A 26,808-nucleotide genomic window follows, 5' to 3' on the forward strand; every position below is an offset into this window, starting at 1 on the left:
AAAAGAAATAATCAAGTAATCAAACAAGCCAAACCTCTCAAACTCCACCCACAATTTTTACCTCCAAAAGAAGAAGAGAAAGAGATTACACGTTCACTAGTGACTTAGCTATGGCTGTTATTATTCTGTGCAACACGCTCAGATAGTATGGCAATGTTAGCAGTATAAATCCCAAAGAGAGAGAGGTGTGTATGTACATTTATGGATAGATATTTAGATTCTGATCTTATTTACACTGGTATAATTCTAAACTAACTAATTTATCTTCAAAGGAATTAGTCTGGATTTTATGAATTCATAAACAGAGTGCACCCTGTTTTTTCAAGGAGAAAATTTTGTCATCAGTTGATTATATCCAAGAAGAATCTCAGAATGATATCTCAATCAAGGAGCAATGATGGACATTTTAATTCTTGGTGAATAACCTCCACACAATCAGTTTCTTTAAGGCAGCTTTGATCTCCTTGTTCCTCATGCTGTAGATGATCGGATTCATCACTGGAGGCACCAGTGAATAGAGAACACCCATCATGAGATTCATATTTGATATTGAGCTGGAGGTGGGTTTCAGGTAGGCAAAGAAGACAGTGCAAATAAACAAAGAGATCACAGTGAGGTGAGGAAGGCAGGTGGAGAAGGCTTTATGCTGGACCTGCTCAGAGGAGATTCTCAGCACGATTTTGAAGATCTGAACATAAAACACAATTATAAAGACAAAGAAGTTTAAACCTAAAAACCCACTAAGGCAAGCAGTCCAACTTCACTGAGGTAAGAGTCAGAACAGGCGAGCTTGAGCAGCTGAGGGATTTCACAGAAGAACTGGTGGATGACATTTGTCTGGCAGAAGGGTAACCTGAAAGTGTTCCCAGTGTGCATTGCAGAGTAGACAATACCACTAATCCAGGCACTGGCTGCCATTTGGACACAAGCTCTACTGTTCCTTACACTCTCATAGTGCAGTCATTGGCAGATGGCGACATATCGGTCGTATGCCATGATGGTGAGTAAGGCAAGATCAGTTGAAGTGAAGATTACAAATAGAGACACTTGGGTGACACATCCAGGAAAAGAAATTACCTTGGTGTTCATGAGAGAATTGACCATGGATTTAGGGATGGTGACGGAGATGGAGCCGAGGTCTAGGATAGATAGATTCATCAGGAAGAAGTACATGGGGGTGTGAAGATGGTGGTTGAGGGCTATGGCTGAGATGATGAGATTACCCATCAGGCCTGCCAATTAAATCATCAGGAATGCCACAAAGTGCAAAATCTGCAGCTCCCAAATGTCAGAGAATCCCAGGAGAAGGAACTCGGTCACCGTGGTTCGATTGGACATTTTCTTTTTCAGTTCATTGTGTGATGGCTGCGGAGGGAATCAAAAAGACAGTGGTGGGAATTACAGTGACAGTAGGAGTGGCCCTGTTTCCATGAAACGATATCTCATAATGTGAGTGTCAACAATGCACAGCACTCATCACTGCTATTAACTAGGAGCGGTGAGTTATCACACGTGTAAATTGGTGTGTGTCCCTTAAAGTCAATGGAGCTGCATCAGTTTGCACCATCTAAAGATCTGGCTCAGGATGTGGGTTAATAAAACGTCGTGTGAAGGATAGAGCAAAGCACAACGCAATGCAACATTCTAGCCAAGATTGATTCTTTCTTGCTACAAACAGAAGATTGTGAACTTGGGCTTGAAACTAAAATGCCAACACTGCCTGATATCCACTTTCCAGGGAAATATGACATAGACTCACTTAATATGCTTCATTAGGGCGCGTCTGGTATTGATTCTACTGCAGGACCACATAGATTACCTACTGCCTGCTTATGTATTGATTTATGATACAAAAGCCCACTTCTATCTCTGTGTACCGATGAGAATTTCTCAGCTACCTCACTGCTGCATCGTTTACCTCTGTCATGTTATGTTTGTGTGAGTCATTGGCCATCAGGAGACTTGGGTTCTTGGCTCTGCCACTGACCTGCTGTGTGATCTAGGGCCAGTCACTTCTCTATGCCTTTGTTTCCCCTCCATCCTGTTCTCTGCCTTGCCTGCTGTGATAAAAGACTGTGCCTTCTTATGTGTATGTTCGTGCCCCCATTTACAGCATTTGTGTTTAGCGGGCAGCCGTGTAAGACAGAGGATTTAGATTCTAATCCCATTGACTTTTTCTATGTCCTTGGCACGGATAAGAGAGACAGGCTTTGGCTGGGGGCTTCAATTCTCTGTTCTTCATTTAAGGCACTAGTATGTTTAATACCGATGCTGTTTACTGCCAACTTTGCTGCTTACTCAATTTTATGAGTCACCAAATATCCCTTTGAAATAGAAAAAAAACCATCATTGTAGTATAGTGACTGGGTTCAAATTTTATTATTATTGCACATCATCAATGTTCCCACTCCCGCTTACTTCTAATTTCTAATCTGGGATATTCAGACATTTTCTGTTTAAATTATTTCAAAGGAAAACTGGGTTTTCAAATAAAGAAATATTCTGAGGAAGCCTATGTTATTCTTGAAACTCATGTATTGGAAAACTCAAAATACTTTTTTTTCTTTATTTTAGTGAAAATGTTTCTGTTTCCAGCAGTTTACCTGAAATTGTCTGGATATCAATGAACAAAAATAAAACACACACACACAAAAATGATTTTCACAACATCTATGAAAAGTCAATGGTTTATTGCTGAGGGAAAATAAAATAAAAAAAAACAACAACCCTCAGAGCAGCTGTAAATGTTTAATTAAATCAAATAAAAAGCCTTGAAGAGTTCCAATTGTAACTCCTAGTTCTGTTATGAAATTTGACTAACATATAAATGCTAAAAGTGTGATTGAAATAAGAAACTTACTGTGCTGGTCTTTGTGGAATGTTTCCCGGCCCATGACACATGAGACACTTCACAGCCAGGGTCCTTCGGTCATTGCCTGTCTGTATAAATAACACCCTAATCGCCCTGTTATCCAGCAGCTGTTTCACTGTTGCTTCGCCATGTTTCCCAAGCAGCTGGGTCTCTCTGCAGTTCCTAGCAGGCAGGGACCCACTCCACAGATGGGTGCTCGCTGCTCCCCATCTCGGGCAGGCTTGGCTGAGAGGTGAAGGACTAAATAGGATGGGGGAAGAAATCTCCTCCCATCACTGAACACTGATCCTGGCTTGTTCGAGCTGCTTGTTCACAACCCAGGATGTCCCTGTTCTGGGGCAGGGGCCTAAATAATTGGAGGCTTTGAGCTGAGCTCTGAACTCACCTCAGGAGTAAACAACACTGACAAGCTGCCCTAGCTGTATCTGACCCCCCAGAGGGGGAACACAACATGCCCTGGATCTCACATGATGGCAGCACCCTGAAAGGATCCCTAGATACACATAAGGCAGGGCTAAGCCCCAAAGGGTGTCGGAAGAATATTACACAATAAACTATATATTTGTAGCACAGACATGTGACCTACAACAGCTCAGAGCCCAGTGGCAACAGATCCCCAGCTGGCTGGAATAGCCTGTTCCTTCATTAATGCCACATAATTAGCTCTGAGAGAGTAGAGATTTTTTTTCTCCTGCTATGCATCATCAGCTCTTGGGATGCACCCAGCAGAGGAAGCCACAGTTCAGGCTGCCCTTTCTATCTGATGTTGGTCACTAAGAAGCAGTCAGAGGCAAACACAAAAAGCTCCTGGTTACATCCTAAACTGGTGTAAATTGATACAGTTCCACTGAGTTCCGAGTAGTTAGGGCTCTTTACGGCAAGTGGAAATTTGGCCATTTGATTCCAATGCAGCCAATCTGATTTCCATTAGCTGGGGATCTGGCCCTAAGATGCCCATGCAGCTATGTCAGTTTTCACCAGCTGTGGAATCTGGCTTCATTAACTCCACTGGAGCTACTGCTGATTTACCCCAGCCGTGGTTTTTGCTCATTAACACCAATGGAGCTATGGCTGATATTGACCTGCTGGGGATCTCGTCTCATTAAAACAGTTTCAAATCCATTTCCTTTGCCTGTGAAGCTGAACTGAAGAACTTTTAGTCGCAAAAAAAGGGCTTCGTCATGTGGACGGGTCCAGGCTTAAATCGAGGTAATGCTCCTAAATTTGACCATAAATCGTAGTGTAGACCAGGCCTCAGGCAAGAGCAAAAACAATTGATGCAGGATAGATTTACCCCCACAGGGTTACCAATCTGTAAGTTCTCAAAGGCCTCTAGAAAGGCATCATCGAGATGTTGAGAGATTTTCAGAAAATAAAGTGTAAGTTCCCACTACTTGTTTTAGTTTTACACAACCCTAGGTCAGTTCCTAACCCCATTACACCCCATCCTTGACCATCACTTCTTAATCATCCATTTACCTGAAGTCTTTTCCATTAACCTTGTCCATTGGTGACTCCTCTGAGACGTGGTCGCCTTCCTCCATAGGGGTGGACAACAAGAGGCCTTCACACTCATTCGGTCTTCCTCATGAGCAGTTGAGTTTTGGGGTTAGGTTCTGGCGTATCCAGCAATGGTTGAGTCAAAGGGCCCTCGTCGGAACTGTCGCTGATGTAGCGCTTTTTCCACACAATTCCAAAGATGCTCCATGTTTCCTTTCAGCATTTCCACAATTTCTAAAACATGCATTCTTGGTAAGAAGTTGACTCTTCTGCCCGATGCTGGGATTAATGGGGTGGTGGTGCTGTGCTCTGATTGGCACAATACTTGTATGAGGTGAATTTAAAATATTATTTCTTTTATTTATCACTTTTACAGTGCAAATATTTGGAATAAAAAATAGTAACATAAAGTGAGCATTATACACTTTGTATTCTGTGTTGTAATTCAACTCAAAATATTTGAAAATGTAGAAAAACATCCAAAATATTTAATAAATCTCAATTGGTATTCTATTGTTTAGAAGTGCAATTAAAACAGTGATTAATCTCCATTAATTTTTTAAATAACATTTAATTTTTCAAGTTATTTGCATGAGTTAACTGTTATTAATCAAGTATCAGGGGTAGCCGTGTTAGTCTGGATCAGTAAAAGCAGCAAAGAGTCCTGTGGCACCTTATAGACTAAAGACATATTGGAGCATGAGCTTTCGTGCATGCATCCAACAAAGTGGGTATTCACCCATGAAAGCTCATGTTCCAATACATCTTTTAGTCTAGAAGGTGCCATATGACTCTGCTGTTATTAATCGATAGCCCCAATTTCTAGTCAACACAGCTTCAAGCTCACAGACAATGCATTTCTTATGGTTCTTGTAAATGAGCTATGGACTAAGAACTATTCACAGAAATTCTTTTATATGTAATGCTGAATAATGAATTCTCTCAAAGAAATCATGAGCTGAAAATTAACATTCATTGACAGAAAAATGGCAAAATAATTGCCATCGATTATTAATGTTTATCTATCTATCCATTGATCTATCTCTCTAGCCACATATTCTGCTTTTATCTGTTGTACATATAATGTACACAATTATGCACAAACATGATTTATTATTACTACTAATAATATTAATAATTAATAATAACAACAGTCAGCTTCTGTGATCTAGACACATTTAGATCCTTGTGTGATGAGAAACCACTGGCCAAATCCAAATCAATCCTTTGAAGTGAATGACTAAATCCCATTTGTTACGGTTACAGGGATAGCTGCACCTCTGCTTTCTTCTCTGGTGTCTGAGTACACACCCTCAGGTCTCAGCTTTGTGCCTGTCCCTCTATTAGGATGCAATCATGTGATTCTTCCCCTTCAAATTAGTTCCCAACCTGTAGCACCTTATGCACTGACTATGATTTCTCCCACTGGGTTTGATACCAGCACTTATTCCCAAAGAAACTGTGACCAGTAGCAGGTTGAATGACTAGCTGGCCTTCTCCATGCAAAGAATGATTTATGAGTAAAGCATAACTATGAGAAAATATGAGAGACCAATTCCAGCCCCATCACAGCAATAGTTTATAGGACAAACATTTGGTCTTTTTATCCAGACTCAATTTGACTTTTGGAAACATTGTTGTAGCTTTCTCTCCCAAAAGGCCCTTTTCATCATAGCAAGAACAATACTGTATTTAATTATTTAAATTAAAAATATAATAAATGTAATTAGATAAGGGTCTAGATGCCCTAACACATCATAAATAACACAGTAAAATCTCATCAGCATTAAAATAATCTTCAGAACTGGAACCCAGCTCTCCAGACACCTAAAAAATCTTTTTTTTCCCCCAAATTCTTCATCAATGTGGAAAGCAAAATGTCCAGTCTCTCAGAAGACTCCATAAAAGAGATTAGGACATTGACACTTTGAATATATGGCAAAATAATGGATAATTTAACCAGATTTATTCCACCCTCCCAAACTCCTACCCCCAAAAGAAACTAACCAACCGATCAACAAAATGAACCACAACAAATAATAAACAAGTAGTCAAAACACACAAGCCAAACCACTCATACCCCAAGCACAAATTTTACCCCAGAGACTTCAACAAGTCCACTGGGGGACTTAGCTGTGGCTATTGATAGTCTGTGCAATGTGCTCAGATACAGTCATGGCAGCAGCCGTATAAAACTGATAAATAGATTAGATTAGATTAGATGTGTATGAAATGTAGGCATAGATATATAGATTCTGATCTTATTTACACTGGTGTAATCCTTCACTAACTCATTTAACTTCAGTGAACTTAGTCTGTCTTTTATGACTTCATAATTGCACCAAGGAGAAAGATCGTCAGTTGATTATATATATTTAGGAATTCAGAATGAAATCAAAGACAAGGAACAATGACGATCATTACAATTCTTGGTGAATAACCTCTACACAATCAGTTCCTTTAATGCAGCTTTGATCTTGTTGTTCCTCATGCTATAGATGATCAGATTAATCATTGGAGGCACCAGAGCATAGAGAACACTCATCATGAGATCCATATTTGATGTGAAGCTGGAGATGGGTTTCAGGTACACAAAGATGCCAGTGCAAAGAAACAAAGAGGTCACAGTGAGGTGAGGGAGGCAGGCGGAGAAGACTTTAAGCTGGCCTGGCTCAGAGGGTATTCTCAGCACAGTTTTGAAGATCTGAACATAAGACACAATTATAAAAACAAAAGAGTTTAAACCTAAAAACACACGAAAAACAAGAAGCCCAACTTCACTGAGATACGAATCAGAGCAGGTGAGCTTGAGCAGCTGGGGGATTTCACAGAAGAACTGGCTGATGACACTGAATTGGCAGAATGGTAACGTGAAGGTGTTCCCAGTGTGCAGTGCAGAGTAACAATGCTAGTAGTCCAGGCACTGGCTGCCATTTGGACACACGCTCTCCTGTTTATCACTCTCTTGTAGTTCACTGATTGACAGATGGTGACATATCGGTCATATGACATGACAGTGAGTAAGGCAAGAGCAGCTGCAGTGAATACTAAAAAGAGAAAAACCTGGGTGACACATCCAAGATAAGAAAGCAATCTGGAGTTGATGAGGGAATTGGCCATGGATTTGGGGATGTTGACAGAGATGGAGCAAAGGTCTATAATGGACAGATTCACCAGGAAGAAATACATGGGGATGTGGAGATAGTCATCGAGGGCTATGGCTGTGATGATTAGAAGATTCCCGATCAGGGCTGCCAGGTAAATCACCGGGAACATCACAAAGCGCAAAATCTGCAGCTCCCAAGTGTCAGAGAATCCCAGGAGAAGAAATTTGATCAAGGTGATTCGGTTGGACATTTTCTTTCTCAGTTCATTGTGTGACGGCTGTGGAGAGAAGGACAAGGACAGTGGGGGGATTACAGTGACAGAGGGAGTGGCCCTGATTCCCTACAGCAATATCTCTTAATGTGAGTGTCAGTGATGCACAGCACTCGTCACTGCTGTTAACTAGGAGTGGTGAGTTATAACATGAATGGAAATTGGTGCAGCTCCCTTAAAGTCAATGGAGCTGCATCAGTTTGCACCATCTGAAGATCTGGCTCAGGATGTGGCTTGGTATAATACAATATGAAGGATGGAGCAAAGCACATACAAACCCAAAGATCTAGTCAAGATACCTCCCCTGTTGCTCCAGACAGCAATGAGGGGAGGGGAAGTGACTGGCCCAAGGTCACACAGCAGATCAGTGGCAGAAACAAGAATAGAATCCAAGTCTCCTGATGGCCAGTGACCTGCACAGCCATAAAATGACAGAGGTAAAAATGCAGCAGCGAGGTAGCTGAGCAATGCTACTAGCTCATGAGTACACAGAGATGGAAATGGGATCCTGTGTCACAAATCTATACGTAAGCAGGCAGAAAGCTGTCTATGTGGTGTTGCAAGGGAATAATTACAGACGAGATGTCATGCAGGAAACTGAATTACTGTATGTCATATTTTCTTGGAAAGTGGATATCAGACAGTGTAGGCATTTTAGTTTCATGCCCAAGTCCAGAGCCTCCTGTTTGTAGCAAGAGGGGATCCAGTTTAGCTAGAATTGTTGCATTGGGATTGTACTTTACACCATCCTTCACATGGCATTTTGTCAAGTCATATCCTGAGTTAGATCTTCAGATGGTGCGAACTGATGCAGCTTCATTGACTTTAAGAGAGCTGCGCCAATTTACATTCATGTGATAATTCACCACTCCTAGTTAATAGCAGCGACGAGTGCTGTGCATCATCGACACTCAAATCATGAGACACTGCTGAAGGGAAACAGGGCGACTCCCATTGTCAGTGTAATCCCCATTGTCTTTGTCCTTCCCTCCACAGCCATCACACAATGAACTGAAAAAGAAAATGTCCAGTCGAACCACGGTGACAGAGTTCTTTCTCCTGGGATTTTCTAATATTCGGGAGCAGCAGATTTTGCACTTTATGGTGTTTCTAGTGATTTACCTGGCAGCCCTGATGGAGAATCTTTTCATCATCACAGCCGTAACCCTCAACCACCATCTTCACACCCCCATGTAGTTCTTCCTGGCTAATCTGTCAATCATAGACCTCGGTTCCATCTCTGTCACCATCCCCAAATCCAGGATCAATTCCCTCATGAACACCAGGGTGATTTCTTATCCTGAATGTGTCACCCAAATCTTTCTCTTCGTAGTCTTCATTGCAGCTGATCTTGCCTTACTCACCATCATGGCATACGACCGATATGTCACCATCTGCCAATGACTGCACTATGAGAGAGTGATGAACAGGAGAGCGTGTGTCCAAATGGCAGCCAGTGCCTGGATTACTGGTATTGTCTACTCTGCCCTGCACACTGGGAACATCTTCAGTTTACCCTTCTGCCAGTCCAATGTTATTAACCAGTTCTTCTGTGAAATCCCCCAGCTACTCAAGATCGCCTGCTCTGACTCGTACCTCAGTGAAGTTGTGTTTCTTGCCTTTAGTGTGTTTTTAGGCTTAAACTGCTTTGTTTTTATAATTATGTCTTATGTTCATATCTTCAAAATTGTGCTTAGAATCCCTTCTGAGCAGGGCCAAAATAAAGCCTTCTCCACCTGCCTTCCTCACCTCACTGTGATATCCTTGTTACTTTTCACTGCCATGTTTGACTATCTGAAATTCACCTCCAGCTCAGCATCTAATCTAGATCTTTTAGTGGGTGTTCTGTATGCTGTCATGCCTCCAGTGATGAATCCGATCATCTACAGCATGAGAAACAAGGAGATCAAAGCTGCATTGAAGAAACTGATTGTGTGGAGGTTATTCACCAAGAATTAAAGTGTCTGTTATTGTACCTTGACTGTGATTTCATTCTGAGCTTCTTTATGGATATAGTGAACCTATGATGAAATTGTCTCTTTGAGAACATAGGTTCCAATCTGTTTAGGAACTTATGAAATCCAGACTAACTCCACTGAAGTCAAATGAGTTAGTTTAGAATTACACCAGTGTAAATAAAATCAGAATCTAAATATTTATCCATGACTGTACATACACACCTATCTATCTGTCTTAGGGATTTATACTCCTACCATCGTCATTCATGCTGCACAGGATATCAACAACCATAGCTAGGTCACTCCTGGACTTCATGAACTTTCTGGCCCTTCTGCTTTTTTGGGATAGAGATTGTAATTGGGGTATGAGACAATTGGCTTGTTTGTTTCCTTGATTCTTTCTTTTTCATGTTGTTTCATTTTATTGATTCATTGGTTGACTTGTTTCCGTGTTCCAGGCGACTTTTGGAGGATAGGAATTTGCAGGGTGGAATATGTTTGATTAAATGGGTGTATCTGTTAATTTTATCATCTTTTGAAAGTGTCAATGTCATAATATCTTTGAAGTGGTTTTCTGAGAGACTTAAAGTTTTCCTTTCCCCAATGACGAAGAATTGAAGCAAAGTTTCTGTGTGTGCCTGGATAGCTGAGTTCAAATTATTATTTTAATGTTGGTGGGAATTTTATTGTCTTATTTTTAATGTGTTAGGGCACAAATTATGAGTATTATCTTTTTTTATTTCAGTAAATAAATACTGCATACTTCTTGCTATAGTGAAGAGGTATTTGGAGAAAAAGCTATTGCAACGTTTCCTAAAAACAAGTAATAAAGCCAGTTTTTATCCTACCAAACTACTGCAATGATAAATCTGGAATTTCTCATATTTTCTCTTATGTTATGCTTTATTCCTACAGTGGTAAATAAATCGTAAGTTGTATGGAAAAGCCCGGCTAGTCACTCAACTTACTACTGGTCACAGCTCCTATGGGAAGAATTCCAGGTACCAAACCTGGTTGGAAAAATCATCGTTGGTACACAAATTGCTATAGCCTGGTACCCAGTATGAGAGGGGATGAATCACGCTATTCCACCCTAAGATGCAAAGGTGCAAAGCTGAGACCTCAGGGTGTGAACTCAGAGACCAGAGCAGGGAGCAGAGGTTCAGCTAAACATGTAACCATAATAATTGGGATTTAGACATTTGTTTCAACGGGTAGCATACATATGAGCAAGTATGTTTGTGACCTTGGCACAGATAAATGGCCTACTGATTGCTCTTTAGATCTTGTTTTCCTAAGACCCAATGGTCACTACAAGGTACACCACAAAGAACATGGAAGTAACAACCAAAAACCAGTCTGATTCCTTTGATCCACTCCTGATTTTTACACAGAAGGGAAAGAAGCCTCCATTCGGGCTTTCTAATGGCCTTGGAACAGGTATAAGTGGCAAAGCAATTTAATAGGCATTGCTTGGGCACAGAATGAAAGCTTGATTTTTCCATCTCACAAAATGCACACCAGTTTAACTCCAAGATTGGGACAGATCTGCCGCTGAAGTAAACCAGCCCAACTGCATTGACATCAGTGGAGTTAATCTGGATTTGCATTGGTGAAACTGAGAGCAGAATTTGGCCCATTTGTGTATAAACTGTGTTGTCATGGAAGTAGCTAACATGGACTGGGAGACACAAACTGAAAGAGTATTTATTGGACAAAGATAGACAGTTAATTCTTGGTGAATAAAGTCCCCCCAGTCAGTCTCCTCAATGCAGCTTTGGTGTCTTTGTTCCTCATGCTATAGATGATTGGTTTCATCACTGGTAATGGTTGGAAAGAACTGGTGAGATGTCCTCTTTATTCCATCCATTTTTTTGGGGGGTGGGAATTCCATTTCCCAGTCGGTCCTCTTTCCTCAAAAATATTTGGTTTTTCTTTGAAAGATAGAAAATCCAGCAGAAAAAACATTTTTTTCCGGTTTGGGCAGTTTTGGATGTTGATAAAGAGGCACTACTAACTCAAGAGCATCAGGTCCATCTCCAGTTAAAAGGGTCAGGTGCTGACAACCCTAACCATTCCTGGTGGTATCTTCAAGGATGCTAAGGTACGTATAAACACGGGGACTAGACTGTAGCTACCTTTTCCCCTTGAAGAAACAGCACCAGCTCAGAGCTGAAGCAGATTGTCCAGGTAATGTGGTGGGGGGGAACTGTTCTGTGGCTTCTGAGCCCTTTCACCCATCACTAAAAACCTAATTTTCAGAAGTATCAAACCACCACCCTCCCTCACTGCATTGCCCAGGCCTGCTTCCACTTCCTGGTGTGATCCACTGAGTTCATCCTCTTTGTTGTCATGTCCTTCAAACACTATGTGACCATCTTCCACCTGCTGTAATATGCCAACATCATGAACACTCGTGTCTGCATCCAGTTACAAGCTGCCTAATGTACATGGGGATTCCTGGCCTTGATTGTGCTCACTGTCCTGGTGGCCCAGATGCCGTACATCTTCGGTTAAACTAACTGTTGTGAGCCACAGGCCGAGAACCAGCAACACTGTTGTCATAAACAGATAGCTAAGGGTTAATGTCTCTTTCACCTGTAAAGGGTTAACCAACAGTGACCTGCAACACCTGACCAGAGGACCAATCAGGAGACAAGATACTTTCAAATCCCGGTGGAGGGAAGCCTTTGTTTGTAGTTTTTGGGTTTTGCTTTGTTCTCTCTAGGCTCTGAGAGTGACCACACACACCTACAGGCTATCTAATCTTCTGTTCCAATTTTGTAAGTACAAAAGTAGAAAGACAGTTTAGTCTTTTTATTGTTTTTCTGTATTTGCAACTGTGTATCTGGCTGGTAGAGTTTTACTGTATATTTGGCTGGAAGTAGCTTAAATTGTGTTTCTGCTGGAGAAAGCTTCTTTCTACTGTCTATAAGCTACAAAAAACCCTGTATATTTACCATCTTGATTACAGAGACAAGTTTTATGTTTTTTCTTCTTTTATTAAAGTTTTCCTCTTTATTAGAATCTAATTGATTTTTTGGGTATCTTTTGTAAAACTCCAGGGAAGGGAGTCTGCGCTCACCAGGGAATTGGTGGGAGAAAGGAAAGGGAGGAGGGAAGAAAAACCTGCTCTCTGCGTTTATCTCTGTGGAATGTTTCCCAGCCTGTGCTGAATTAGACACTTCACCACCAGGGTACTTCAGTCATTGCCTATCTCTGTATCTGCCAATAACACCCCATCTCTGTAGTATCCAGCAGCTATTTCCCTGCCACTTCACCATATTTCCTGAGTTGCTGAGTCTTTCTGCAGTTCCTAGAAGACAAGGATCCCCTCCACAGATAGACACTCCCTGCTTCCCTCCTTGGACTGGCTTGGCTGAGAGGTGAAGGTCTAAATAGGATGGAGGCAGGAAGCCCCACCCAGCTGTGAAACTGATTCCAGCTTCTGCAGGCTTCAAACATGGTCACAACCCAGGATGTGCTTCTTCTGGGGCTAAATAATTGACTCCTGTCTGTGGGGCTGTGAGCCCAGCTCTGATCTCACCTTAGGAGCAAACCACCATGACAAGCTGCCCTTGCTCTACGTAACCCCTCAGAGAGGGAACAAAATATGCCCTGGATCTCAGGTGGTGGCAGCACCCTGAAAAGATGCTAGGCTAAAAACAATGCAGGGCTGAGGCCCAGAGGGTGTCTGAAGGAGATTACAGAATAAACAATATATTTATAACACAGACATGTGACTTACCATAGCTCAGAACCCAGTGGCACCAGAGCCCCCGCTGGCCTGGAGGAGCCTGTTCCTTCAGTAACTCCACATAATCAGCTCTGCAAGAGCAGAGATGTTTTTCTCCTGCTTTGCATCAGCAGCTCTTGGGATGCACCCAGCAGAGGAACCCACAGCTCAGGCTGCCCTGGCTGTTTGATGTTGGCCTCTAAGAAGCAGCCAGAGACAAACATTAAAAGCTCCTAGCTATGTCCTAAACTGGTGTAAACTGATACAGTTCCATTGAGTTCTGATTAGTTAGGGCTGTTTATGCCAAGTCAAGATTTGGCCATTTGATTCCAGTGGAGTTAGTCTGTTTTCCATTAGCTGGGGATCCGGCCCTAAGGTTCCCAGGCAGCTATATCAGTTTTCACCAGCTGGGGAATCTGGTCTCATTAACTCCACTGGAGCTACTGCTGATTTACACCAGCTGTGGTTCTTGCCCATTGACACAAATGTAGCTATGGCTGATATTGACCTGTTGGGGATCTCATCTTGTTAAACAGTTTCAAATCCATTTCCTTTGCCTGTGAATCTGAACTGAAGATGAGGCAGTAGGTTAATGTTGAGCTGTTGTGTGAACTTGAACGGGCAAAGGAAGTGGTCTCTATATTTGTGTCTGGGAGGAGAGGAAGTTGATGAGATCACAATGGATAGGAGATGTGTCCACAAGGCATCTCTCTATTGATATGGCCCGGGATCTGAGAAAAAGTTGAAAGCCCTCGGTCAAAGGGCATTCACATGAACATAGAAGTCTGCCGGTGGGAGGGAGGGACAGGTTTCAGGGTTGGGGCCTAAGAAAGGAGGAAGAAATTGTAGTCAGTGAGCTGATTATGAGCTCGAGTTGGAAATTTTCTCACAATATGGTTTTGTTCATCAGAAAATGATGTTTCATGGAAACTCTGTTCGCAGCAAAGAGTTGGTTGGTTTTGATGACTATTCTAATTTGATTGCTTTTAAAAGGTTCAAATTTGTTAAAATGTCCAATTTTGACATTTTTCAATTTGAAAAAAAAATTCATTTGGAAATTTCAGTTAATTCATTCTCAAGAAAAGTGAAAAATAAAGGATCAAAATCAAAATGAAACTTTGCCCTGGAGCATGGGGCGCAGATCACCTGCTAGGATCACATGGATGTGCTCCAGCTGATTAGTTCCCTGTCCTTGCCAGGGCCTAGGGCACAGGTGAGACCTCAGTCTGCCAAGGTCTAGGTCTGTGGCTTACAACAATGCAGTCTGCTTAGGACTGTAATGTATTAGTTTAATTGAAATCATTGGGCTCTACACAGGGGTAACTGGGTGGGATTCAATGGTCGGTGATAAAAAGAATTTCTGACTTCGTGCTTGCATCATCCCTCCTGGCCTAAAACTCTATGAAACTATAAAAAGGATAGAAACCAAATATTTTGTTTTGACCCAATCTGCTTTTTTTTTATTTTTGTTTTGTTTTGCTTTCAGCTTATCTGTTTGAAAAATAATTCAATTTTCCCATATGGGAAAATATTTCAAATTTCTTGAAAAGCCTCACATGATGAGAAACTCCCTTTCCCAACAAGTTCTACTCTTCAACTTCTTTCCTTTCAATAACCCACTAAAAGGTTATTATCTTAGCAGGTAGGAGCTGCAGGGAGATAGATAGCAGCTTTTGGCTTTAATACAGGGACTCTGCTAAGTCAATATGCACTCACAAACATGGTAATATTTACTGATAAATAACCAGTTATGTGCATTTTGAAACGTACACACAGCAATGCACACTCACAAAACACACACAGCACTTTGCACTGGTAAACACACAATATTATCATTCAGAAGCAATCATACACAAATGGAGGCTCAGAAATCCACTCACAGACCCTAACAAGTGCTGATAAAGCACATATTCATGTATGTTTCACACATGATGTTATACATTCGTAACTTCACACAGTGATTCACAGTCAGAAACACACATTCTCAAAGAGATGCAGATCAGTGTAAAAACTCAATTGCATATTGATTTCCCAGGAGTACTTTCAAAATAACGTATACTGACAAAAGCACACCTATTCACACAATACTGTTCCCTAGTAGATACACACAAGGAAATGATTCTGATGAACTTAGAATGTAATCTTAAAAATGAACACAAAGACCTGGTCTGTACTAGAAATGTTTACCATCAGACGAGTGTCGGTTTGGATCTGTGATTTTGGGAGTGACATTTTTATACCAGGATAAAGTAAAATTTTAAGCAATTTTATTAGTGCAATTAGTAAAGACACAAATGCTCCCAGTCAAATAAAATTGCAGCAGTAATATAAGATTAAGCTGATACTTAGTATCATTCCTTACATAGAATCACACTGTTTCCTGGGAATTTGGTGGTTAGAGACAAGCAGTCATCTCTTCGGTTGCTGGCCTGCCAAACTAGTCCGATGGTCCATATCTCCCCCTTACATTTGGGCCTGGGCGAGTAGAGGGTCTGATAGTTACCATATATATTCACAGATATGCCCAACTCCTTTGCCCATATATAAGTTCCTCACCCTAAAAATCTTGGGGGTCCTTATCCTATAAGTTCGTATTTTAATTATTTTCATTTATTATCATATTGGTCAACTCGTTGCCAAGGTAAGTTCATTGCTAATCATCTGCAAAGGATTCTATCCTAAAACATCCAAGCCCAGTATCAGTTCAATGTTTCTGTGGTTACCTGATGTCATTTTATACAAATATCCCCCATAAGAACAATGTTCCCAGTTTTCCATATCTCAGAGTCATTGTGGGGCCACTTATTTAAGCTAAGGCTCATAGATGTCAAAGCCTTCTGCTAACAGGTTCACAGGCTATAGGCCTGTAGGTTCCTTTTGTTCCTGCTGAATACAATGCTAAGCTAGCTCTTTGGGCTACATCATCAACTGAGGATGAGTGTGATCCTGGATCTCAATTTTATAGAGTTAACTTTGCAAGCGGATCAGGCTATATGAAGACTCAGGCGGGTGTCATCATGTCAGTTTCACTCAAAGCAGTCTAATCTCCTCAGCATCCTTGGCTCAGGCTCTCTGCTCATCTCCATGGGCTCTCCCACCCCCCTCCTTGGATCTTCAGAGCCTCTGAAAGGAAGGAAACTTGCCCATTCTTAGCTCCCCACCTAAAGGGGCTGGACATTCCAAGATGCTGGCTCATATGTGGGGCAAGGAGGGAGCTACAGATGCTCTCAAATTGTCAACCCCTCCCTAAGCCTTGCTCATGCAAGGGGATGTATAGAGAGTGGTCCACATCTTTAGATGGACACAGGCCCCCCAGATGCTGGCACACGTGGGGGGAAGCAAGAGGGGCTTAGACACTCGAGAGTGAAAAGGCCCTCCAATCCCAGCTCATATAAGTGGGGCAGGGAGGGGGCAAGGGCCTGCTTAGAGGGGCAAGAGTCCCCTAGATTTGGGCGCAACATGAGAGGGGAACATGTGGGGCTGACAGGTTCCCCTGCTCTATTTTTCACTCAGTCCCCCTCCTACTCACCCCACATCCCCCTGCCCATTCTCTCATTTCCCCACATCCCCTAACACTCACATCTTCCTCATCTGAGCCCCCAACCTCTCTTCCCTCCACTACCAACCATCACCACTTATCGCCCTCCCCATTCCTCCCTGCCTTTGCTGCAGTAAAGTTTAAAACAATCCGAGTAACCATTAGGATTTTAGGCCACTTAGAAGAGTAGAGCTTTAAAACAGTAAAAAATGGAGAGAATGGAAACTCTCTGGATGTTTAGTTCTGTATTGGGGTGCACGCCCTGTAAAAAGTGAACATTCCTGTTCTTAAATGTCCTTCTAAACTTGGATATACCAAAGAGTTAACAGGGGCCATGCACTGACTTGGGTAAAACTCGACAAATTAAAATCATTTTGACCTGTATCACCTCCAAAGTTTGAGCTGAAGCGCTGTGCAAGAATAAACAAACAAACTTTTGAGAAAAGGGCTATTTTATTCCAGAGCTGATATCTCTCCAAAGCCCAGCTCAACTGACTCCAAATCTAGAACACTACCCCTACCCGGAACCCTCCCAAGGCACACCAAACTTCAAAGGAATCCAAGTTAGCATGTTGATGTTAGAGATCTTAGAAAGGGTGACCTTGAAACAGTAATTATGATGCAAGTTGGTAAGACAACTCCCACCTTTTCATGTTTTCTGTATGTGCATATATATCTCCTCAATATATGTTCCATTCCATGCATCCGAAGAAGTGGGCTGTAGCCCACAAAAGCTTATGCTCAAATAAATTTGTTAGTCCTAAGATGCCACAAGTACTCCTGTTCTTTATGATGCAAGTTATGCTATACTAGTGCTGCCGTGCCAAGATAATGCTTGTGATAAATAAAGGGAGGGGTAGCTCTCTTTTATGAAAACACAACCAGCCAGTTAGCTATAAAATCCCTGTTAGTAGCTGTTCTTTACTTATTTTACCTGTAAAGGGTTAAAAAGTCCCACTGCTAGGCATCAGTAAAAGGAAGTAAGTGGGCAACTGAAACTGAATAAGAGAAAAGAATAATAATGCAGAAACACAACAGATCTATAGGCCCAAGCCTATAAGAATTAGTGTAAGTGCTTAGTATAAAAGCAAGGCCTCACTGCCATGATAAGAGTAGGTTGCTTAATCAAGTAAGCAGCTGGTACCAGTTTTATGGTGTTGGGGGAGGTGGGGTTAACAACAATAGATGATCAGCAGCTGTTTAACCATCAGTAGTCAGGGCAACTAATTGACATATATGGTAACAAGTTTAAACTAATGAATATATTAATCTATAGGATAAGGACACCTCATTACTGTGAGTGTGAGGCACTGAAGATATGGGTAAAAGAGGAAGGAGTTATTCATGCATGTGACTGATAAACATTAAGGCCTATAAATTCTTCGCATGGATTAGGCTATTGGAGTTCTCCATTAGCATGATGGAGCTAAACAGAAACTTTCTCAGCCCTTTGAGTCCTCTCGAAGTGTAGAGTATTCCCAGCTAATGGTGCTGAACATTATAATGGGGTAGTATTATTTCACCTTACTTGTGTGGATTGTTTTACAAATCATAGTAATAATTAAAAAAATTTCACAATCAGAAAAAGTGTTCCTGGAGTGTGAGTAGTTGTCACAGATGGGCACAATGCGGCTCCCTGCTAAACAGTAATTCTGATAATACTAAGCCTGATCTTGGGACAAGAGCCTGCCATATTTCAGAGTGTTAATTGGGAATGCTAAATAATTAGGGAGATCAATACATAATCAAAAGCTCAGGCAACAGTAGAGAAGTAGTGCAGGGCAGAGTAGTCTACTGGTGGCAGAGGGCAGAGACGTCAATGGTTGGTGAAGGAGGTGAATTTTACAGTTGATGAATGGGATGTCTTTTATGGTAAAGGAAGGAGAATGTTATGGGGGATAAACTACTGCAAAGCGGGAGAATGAGTCAAAATGTCTTACAATGCTGTGTATAGGCTAGCACTTTGGGGTATGTCGTTTTCTATCTCTCTCTACAAATAAATAATGCACATAGTGCTGTTACTGCATTCTATGGCATTTCACTGCCTGTGTGTTTCAGAGGTAACTCCAGAATCAGAGATTTTGGTCTTGTGAGGAGCAGCACAAATTAATCTCTCATGTATATTGGCCAGGCAACATTAGCTACAGGTGGTGATGTGCCCTTTTCACCATGAATGGATTAGGCTCACTGAGTGCTAAAGCACCACTAGGTGTTGGTAGAGGAGAAAGTTGATGTTCTCAACAGCTGGGTTTCTGGGACCTGGGCATGTCAGTGGCTTTAGACACCACCCCGTTGAGTAGAACAGAGAGAGATCACCATCACCAGGGTCTGGCATGGAGTGAGGATGCAGTGCCACCTCCCATGTTTTCAGTGCTATTTAGATCACTACTACAGAGATTTTCAAAGCTGCCTTGGCAAATGGGATGTCAGTCCCCATTAATTTCATTCAGATCTGAGCATTCAAAATCCTCTAAGTGGGTTGCAATTTCAGCCCAAAAAACTAGAGAACGGTTAAAAAAAAACAACAAAAAACAAAAAAAAAGCCTCTCTCTCATTTTCCTAAGTGACCCACTACCTCCTTAGAGGAACCTAAATGCTTTTAGAAACTTGGCCCTTTGTCACCTAGGCATCTAAGGTCTTGTCTAGTTTGAAACGAGACAGTGTCAAACGTGCAGCCTAGTCCATTTTAGGGACCCTTCAGCATTGTTATTTGCAGTCGTGTTAATATTAAGACAATATTTGCAATGATTATTTTGAGCCCTATTTTCAAAAGTTACTTTTATTTCATCCCAATCCTGAAAAGTGACCCACCTGGGCAGATCATTAGGTCTTGAAGTTCTTGCACTTTTTTTTTTTTTAGAGCTCCTGGACTGTATGCCAGTAGAGAGATTGTCTTGTGGAATGTTCCTCTCTCATTTCTGATCTCACCAACACACCCTCCAGATATACTGGATTTTTCCTATTTGTTTTATTTATGACCAAAAAAAAATTTCTGATTAGAAATATCAGTGTATCAGTGTCAAACAGATACTCCTTCTCACTTAGAATAAAATATCACAAATAAGAGAAGCATGGTTTATTGGTGAAGCATTTCAAGGTGTTCAGACTGCATGATAATGAAATAAACCAATAAAAAGAAAAATGAGACAACATAAAATCAAAAATGAAGTAGGTAAATCACCACAGCAAATGCTCAGGTTGTGTTAACTTTGGAATGTGTGTGAATTTATTTGGGTAAACTTTATACAAAAAGGATTCAATTTTTCATCAATAGAGGGGTTTGTAAGAGGATAGCTAGATAAATGCTGAGGCCCTTTTACAGTATTCTGGCAGTGTAAAAGAAAATGAAAGTGGATGAAATTGTAATTTACATTCATTTTTATACACCCATTTTGGTATAAAGGCCCCTCAGCGTTAGCCAGAATCCGGCCTCCAAGCTCTTACATTTATTTACACTCTGTGCAGACTGCACTGCCCGCTGATTACTTTCTTTAAAGCATCCCTGAAGTCCTTGTTCCTCATGCTGTAGATGACGGGGTTCAGAAGTGGGGGTGATAATGGTGTAGCACACAGAAACAATCTTATTGATCTCCGAGGGCAGGCTGGAGGTAGGGCGAACATACATGGAGATCATGGTGCCATAGTAGATGGCCACCACGGCTAGGTGTGAGCCACAGGTGGAGATCTTCCTCTTCCCAGAGGAGGACGGGATCTTCAGGATGGTGAGAATGATGAAGAGGTAAGATACTAGGGTCAGCAGCAGACAGCTGACGAGGACCAGGAAGGAAAAAATGAATATGATGACTTCGGTAGTGGAGGTGTCTGAGCAGGAGAGCTTAAGCAATGGAGGAATATCACAGAAAAAGTGTTTAATCTGGTTGGAGCCACAGAAAGGGAACCTGGAGATTCGGAAGCAGGGTAAGAGACCGGTGAAGATGCCAGTCACCCAGGAGACCGTGGCCAGGCGAATACAAGATGCATCGCTCATGGCCACCATGTAGTGTAATGGGTAACATATGGCGAGGTACCTGTCATAAGCCATCACTGCAAGGAGGAAGCACTCAGTGGCCCCCAGGTAGATAAAGCAATAGAGCTGTGCCATGCATCCAGCAAACGAGATGGCCTTCCTTTTTACCAGTAAATTGGCCAGCATCTTGGGCATGATAGTGCTGGTGTAGCAGATCTCCAGAAAGGAGAGGTTATGGAGGAAGGTGTACATGGGCGAGTGCAGCCGGGGTTCCAGCCTTACCAACAAGATGATGACAATGTTTCCTGTGATGGTTAGCATGTAGATGACCAAGAACACAAAGAAGAGCAGGGTCTGCCAGCCAGGAAGACTATGGAACCCCAGCAGCCAGAACTTCACCCCTGCAGTGCTGTTGGTCATCTCCTTGGGAGAGCTAAAATTTGCCTGCAGATGGTAGAATCGCCATCATTACTACTCTTATAACCAGCATCACCACCAACAAAATAATAAATAACAGTTACAACTGGGATTCTCAAAGGGGCCTAAGGGAACACTATAAGCATCCCCACAGTGCTTTCTGTTTCTTTCTTTCATTCTTTCAACTCCCCATTCATTTAACTTCTCATTTTTTTTTGCAAGGTAGTAATTAAATCCAATTATTTAATGTATTTCTTTTGGTACGCATATATTTCAAGTATCATGGAAACGTTCATATTTAGACAGTGAAATACAAACATACCCATGCACAAACATTCCCAAAACTGCTCTCACACAAACTTTCTCACATACAAACACAGTTACTCAAACTTTCACACAGAAAAATACTCCATGACACATGCATTAACAAACACACTTGGACTTTCAAGCACAGAAGTAAATGCCTGAGAAACAACACAACACATATAAATACACCTCACACATCTCACCACAATATATACATAAAATCTCACTCATAAATGCACACTGTCTCACACACACATAAAAGAAAGGAAACATCCTCACAGTAAAATTCACACATATAAACATATATACTCTCACAAACCCACATTGGCACAAACATACACTCACAGCCACAAATGCTCTGCAAATCTCATTCTAGCATCTGAGAGTTATGATGGAATTTCTCTGCTCAAGCATTGTCTGAAGTAACAAAAGTTTGTAAATTTACAGCTGATGTATAAAACAATAGATTGCCTCTCCTCTCATAGTTTTGTTGGCATTGAATATCTCTATCTATCTATCTATCTATTAGAATATTCGTAAATATAGTCAGCATATGCAATTCTGAATATGGACATATCTGTTCAATAAGAAGGTCTATTTTTGCTTAACCTTTTCAATAACCCCATAACCAAATTTTAAAGTGCTCATGGTTGAAAACTGCTTAGACCCAAGTATAGAACAGATAGTCCTGGTAACTTATTTGACTACCTTTGAGCAAGAAATGAGGACATAATCCAAGAATCAGCAGTTACCCCAAAATTAATCACATTTTAAATTGTGGTTGGACTCTAAACCACCTGTTCCCAAGTTCTAAATCACATAGCAAAGAGACTAGCTAGCATCTACCCACTGCTGATCAGAGTTCAGCTTTCTGGAGTCTGACACAGCGAAATAATAACTCTTTCTTGGACTGTACCTTCATTTAAACCCTCGCTTGGCATCTCTGGGACCCACTCTCTGTAACCCTGCTGGAATTCCCGAACCAGAGATACACAAAGCAAGACCCCAGCTGTTCTGTTTTAATGACTGAGGTGTAATCTAAAGCATGTGACATATCAGGAAAAGGATGGAAATTCATATGGGGCCAGATTCAAATCCCCAAATATATTGACTTCGGCTGTTTTTGGATCAGGCTCAATTCAAGAACATTTAGGGTCAGATTTTACATTGATGAAGGCCAATTAGATCAATAGATAGATAGATGAGTGTGTATGGAGATTAGCCATTTACTCTCCCGTAGTGTGATTCAGTGATGCAGCAGACAGGCAGAGCTATAGGAAAGAGATCTTTATGAAGGGAGCCAAATGGCCCCTATTTTAGGCTGAAACTCTGGGTTATGCTTGGAAGCAGTCTGACACTGGGTTGCATTTCTAAGCCTCTGAATCCACATTGAACTGAATCCCTCCTGAAACCTGACCAACTTTCTCCATTTCCAGTCATTATACCACACTCAACTCAGGAAACCTCTACTAATGATTCCTCAGTGTCTGATTTTCCTGTGAAAAGTGACTTTCCGCAGGTGACACTCTGGAGTTCTAAGCTTAGAACTCTGCAGTGTCATTTGCAGAAAGTCACTTCTCTCAGCTACTTCAGAGAAAACTTGATTAGCAAAAATTAAAAAGAGTCTGTTGATTCTCACACAAACTCCCTTCCCCTCCTCATATACTATCCCTGAAATCTCATTTTGGGATTTCATTGACTTTATGACCAAATGGACAGAAATGAACAGGCTCCTAAATATCTGGCTTTGAATTTAGTGCTTGTCTATACACAACTAAAAATGACTTGACTACATTTCTTATGGGAAATCACAGGAAAGTCCCAAATGATAACACACACACACACACCCACACACCCACACACAACCTTACCTGGTGCTTTAAAACGGCTGATTAAAAAATGCTGATAAAAAATTGGAGAAAAAGTGACTGGGATGAAGAATAGAGACAGAAATATGTGAATTAAAACTAGGAATTGTTAAAAAAGGTTTACTCAGTTGCCAAAAAAGCCACCATTTCCCATTTTTGAAAGAAGAAAACATTGTTCAAAAGCCCATCTTGGTTAAGAGGGGAAGTGAAAGTAGCTGTTAAAACAGAAACAAAAATATAAGCATAGCAAATGAAAACAGAGCAGTAGATAACGATTAATATATATTAGAAGCTATGAAAATTGATAAAGGAAGCTAAAGACATGAGAACAAAATCCAGAAATGGCTGGGCTAAGGTAATAAGAAAGACATTTTCAATGATATCTGGAAAAAAAGAATCATCATAATGATATAAGCCTGTCACTAGATGGAGACAGTAACATTGTTGATGATGTAGAAAAATCAAAAGTATTTAAATAACTATTTTTCTTGTCTGTTTGAAAAGAAGGATGATGTTTTTATATCTCATGAGGATTCTGAAGCACTTCTGAGTCCTTAGGTAAATAAGAAGGATATTAATATAGCATTAACCAAAGGATACATATTTTGAATTCAGAAAGTCCAAATAATTTGTGCCCAAAAGTACCAAAATAGTTGGCTGAAGAGATCTCTGGACCACTGCCTTTAATTTATAGAAAATCTTAGAATCATAAAATAGTAGAATATCGGGGTTGGAAGGGACCTCAGGAGGTCATCTAATCCAAACCCCTACTCAAAGAAGGACCAATTTTCTTAATATCCAACCTAAACCTCCCTTGTGATACTGGGGAAATTCAATAAGGCTGAGCAAGTGCTAATTGGGGGAAGGGATAGCTCAGAGGGCTGAGGATGGGTTGTGACTTCCATCCTTGAGGGGGCCATTTAGGGAACAGGGGTAAATATCTGTCTTGGGGATTGGTCCTGCTTTGGTGTTGCAGTGCCCAGTGCTGCACTGCCTAACTTTTAAGTGTCTGGGAAATTGCTGGAACAACACAGGGTTCCACAAAGCAAAGTTAGGCACCAAGGATCCTATACAATGAATGAGGAGAGATAGGTGCCTATGAATGAGATCCTCAAAAGGCAACACAGTAAATGGGTCCACATCTAAGCTAGCCAATGAAAGATGCAGACAGAAAGGTTATGTTCTAGGCCCCAGTTTTCTCACAGAAACAGGTTCCTAAGTCCAGAACCCAGGGAGGCTCTTACTTTGGATTGCCAGGAACTCAGATGGCTGTTTCTTGTGAGAAAGAATTAGGTACCTGCCTTGTTCCACACAAAAAGGCTGATGCTCACCTTAAAGCTTTTAGCCCAACATTTAACATACACTCACCTGGGATTTGGGAGTTTCAAGTTCAATGTCCCTGTGATGGGTGTCTCCCCCCACTCAGGGTGCCACCTCGGACTGTGGTACACCTGAGACCTCTGACTCACCAGTCTGGGTTTCCCCTTGCACTGTGACATTGTGACAATTTGTAAATCCCTCCAAGCTTGCACTTACATCAACCTTCACAGGCAGGGGCCACACCCAGCTGTGTTCATGAACGCTCTGCCAGCCACTGCATAAACCTACAATAGAGAAGCTCCAGGCAAAATACCCCCAACTCCCCAGCCTAGGACTCTACAACTGTACTGTCCTGCCCCAGTCAAAAGCTTGACCTGTATGAATGAATTACAGTTACCCAGTTTGCCCCTCCATCTATGTGGAGAGGAATATGCACAAAACCTTTTTTAACTGAGCTGAGCTCTTTCCCAAACACTTCACTCAAGCCACACTGATTTAGGTTAAAAAAATACAAAACAGATTTATTGGCTACAGAAAGATAGATTTAAGTGATTATAAGTAATAGCAAGCAGATTATATGATTACCCAAAAAATAAACAAAACGACGGTCTGCTTATACACAAAATAGGATTTGAATCAAGCAGTGTCTCACCCTGTTAGATAGTACAACAGTCCATCAAGCTTTCATACACAGGTTAGAAACCCCTTTAGCCTGGCACCAGTACTTCCCTCAGTTCAGTCTGCATTCCTCAGGTGTTTCCAAGTGTTCTCTTGTGTGGGGAGTGGGCTATTGTGGTGATGTCACTTCCCCCCTTTATAGTTTATTCCATATTGAAGGAACCCCTTTGTTTCAAGCCAATTTCCCATCCTAGTTTATGGAAAAATACAGGTACCAAAATGGAATTCAGTATCATGGGATCTGGTCACAAGCCCTTGCCTGCTGCCCAGTGAATCATGGCAGCCATTGTCCATAGGCTGACTGAAGCATCTGCAGGTGAGGATAAACTCTTCCATGGTCCATTGCCTTTGTTGCTGGTCCATTAGCACTGTTGTATCTGAAAGGCTAGTGGTGAGTATTTCCAACTTCACAACAGCTTTCAGTAACACACCTATAGCAAAACCTCATAACTTCACATACAATAACAGCACATGCAATCCAACAGGATATTAATGTTCAATAGATCAAGACTTTTAGAATGATACCTCACAAGGCATCTTTTGTACAAAACATATCATAATTATATGACAATGGTGAATGTGGGGATGCCAGGGTGTTGCTTTGGGGCACAGAGTGTCACAGTCCCCCTATGCCTGAGGAAAGAAAGGATTTATACAGGGGTGTTCTAACTCTTTGAAGTGTGGCCAAACCACTGACCTGTATAATATTCTAATGTAGACCTCCCTCAGTCTCTACTGTTGAAGCTGCTCCACTGTCATTGAAGCAGGAAAACTAGACTAGACTCCAGGTCTCCCACCTCAGAGATGAAGGTCCAAGCCACCAAGCTATCAAATCATCCTTATTGACAGCTTTTTTCTGGCTCAGTGACTCTGCAATTATTTAGCGCACAGTGGAACAGCTTTAACAGGAGACCTGTCCATCGCAATATCCCGTATCTCAGTGGTTAGCACATTGTCCTGAAAGGTGTGAGAAACCCTGGCTCAGATCTTTGCTTTTCCTTTCAGGGAGAGCAGGGAGTTGAACCTTATTATGATAACTGGGGCTAAAAATGTACCCTAACTTTGACCATAACTGTAAAAATTATGTGAAAGTTAGTATGATGTCACTGTCCTAACTTTAGTCCCAGATTTGGACCTTAGCGTCCAAAATATGGGGGTTAGCATGAAAACCTCCAAGCTTAGTTACCAGCTTGGACCTGGTACTTGCTGCCACCACCCAAAAAATTAGAGTGTTTTGGGGCACTCTGGTCCCCCTGAAAAACCTTCCCTG

The 26,808-nt window shown here is 41.5% G+C and overlaps 1 protein-coding gene and 3 pseudogenes across 1 annotated transcript; 1 reads left to right on the plus strand and 3 right to left on the minus strand.

Moving 5' to 3' along the window:
• Positions 1-406: 406 nt before the first annotated feature.
• LOC127031243 (olfactory receptor 14C36-like) lies at positions 407-1,338 on the minus strand (annotated as a pseudogene).
• A 5,477-nt stretch (positions 1,339-6,815) lies between these two features.
• On the minus strand, positions 6,816-7,729 carry LOC127030778 (olfactory receptor 14I1-like). The gene is made up of 2 exons (XM_050917519.1): positions 7,202-7,729; positions 6,816-7,076 (listed from the first exon to the last, which is right to left on the minus strand). Exons 1-2 carry the CDS (start codon positions 7,727-7,729, stop codon positions 6,816-6,818), a joined length of 789 nt encoding a protein of 262 aa, XP_050773476.1.
• Positions 7,730-8,773: 1,044 nt separating this feature from the next.
• Positions 8,774-9,709, plus strand: LOC127031225 (olfactory receptor 14C36-like; annotated as a pseudogene).
• A 10,723-nt stretch (positions 9,710-20,432) lies between these two features.
• LOC127030779 (olfactory receptor 11L1-like) lies at positions 20,433-21,369 on the minus strand (annotated as a pseudogene).
• Positions 21,370-26,808: the final 5,439 nt, after the last annotated feature.

The sequence above is a fragment of the Gopherus flavomarginatus genome, chromosome 11 (assembly GCF_025201925.1).
Source record: "Gopherus flavomarginatus isolate rGopFla2 chromosome 11, rGopFla2.mat.asm, whole genome shotgun sequence".
NCBI classification, from domain to species: Eukaryota; Metazoa; Chordata; order Testudines; family Testudinidae; genus Gopherus; species Gopherus flavomarginatus.

What these genes read in the sequence shown, in the direction of transcription:
- LOC127030778 (XM_050917519.1), bottom strand. Translation starts at nt 7,729, where the DNA reads ATGTCCAACCGAATCACCTTGATCAAATTTCTTCTCCTGGGATTCTCT. An exon ending in TGTCATCAGCCAGTTCTTCT is followed by an intron (nt 7,077 to 7,201) that starts GTGAAATCCCCC and finishes TCTTATGTTCAG; the next exon opens with ATCTTCAAAACTGTGCTGAG.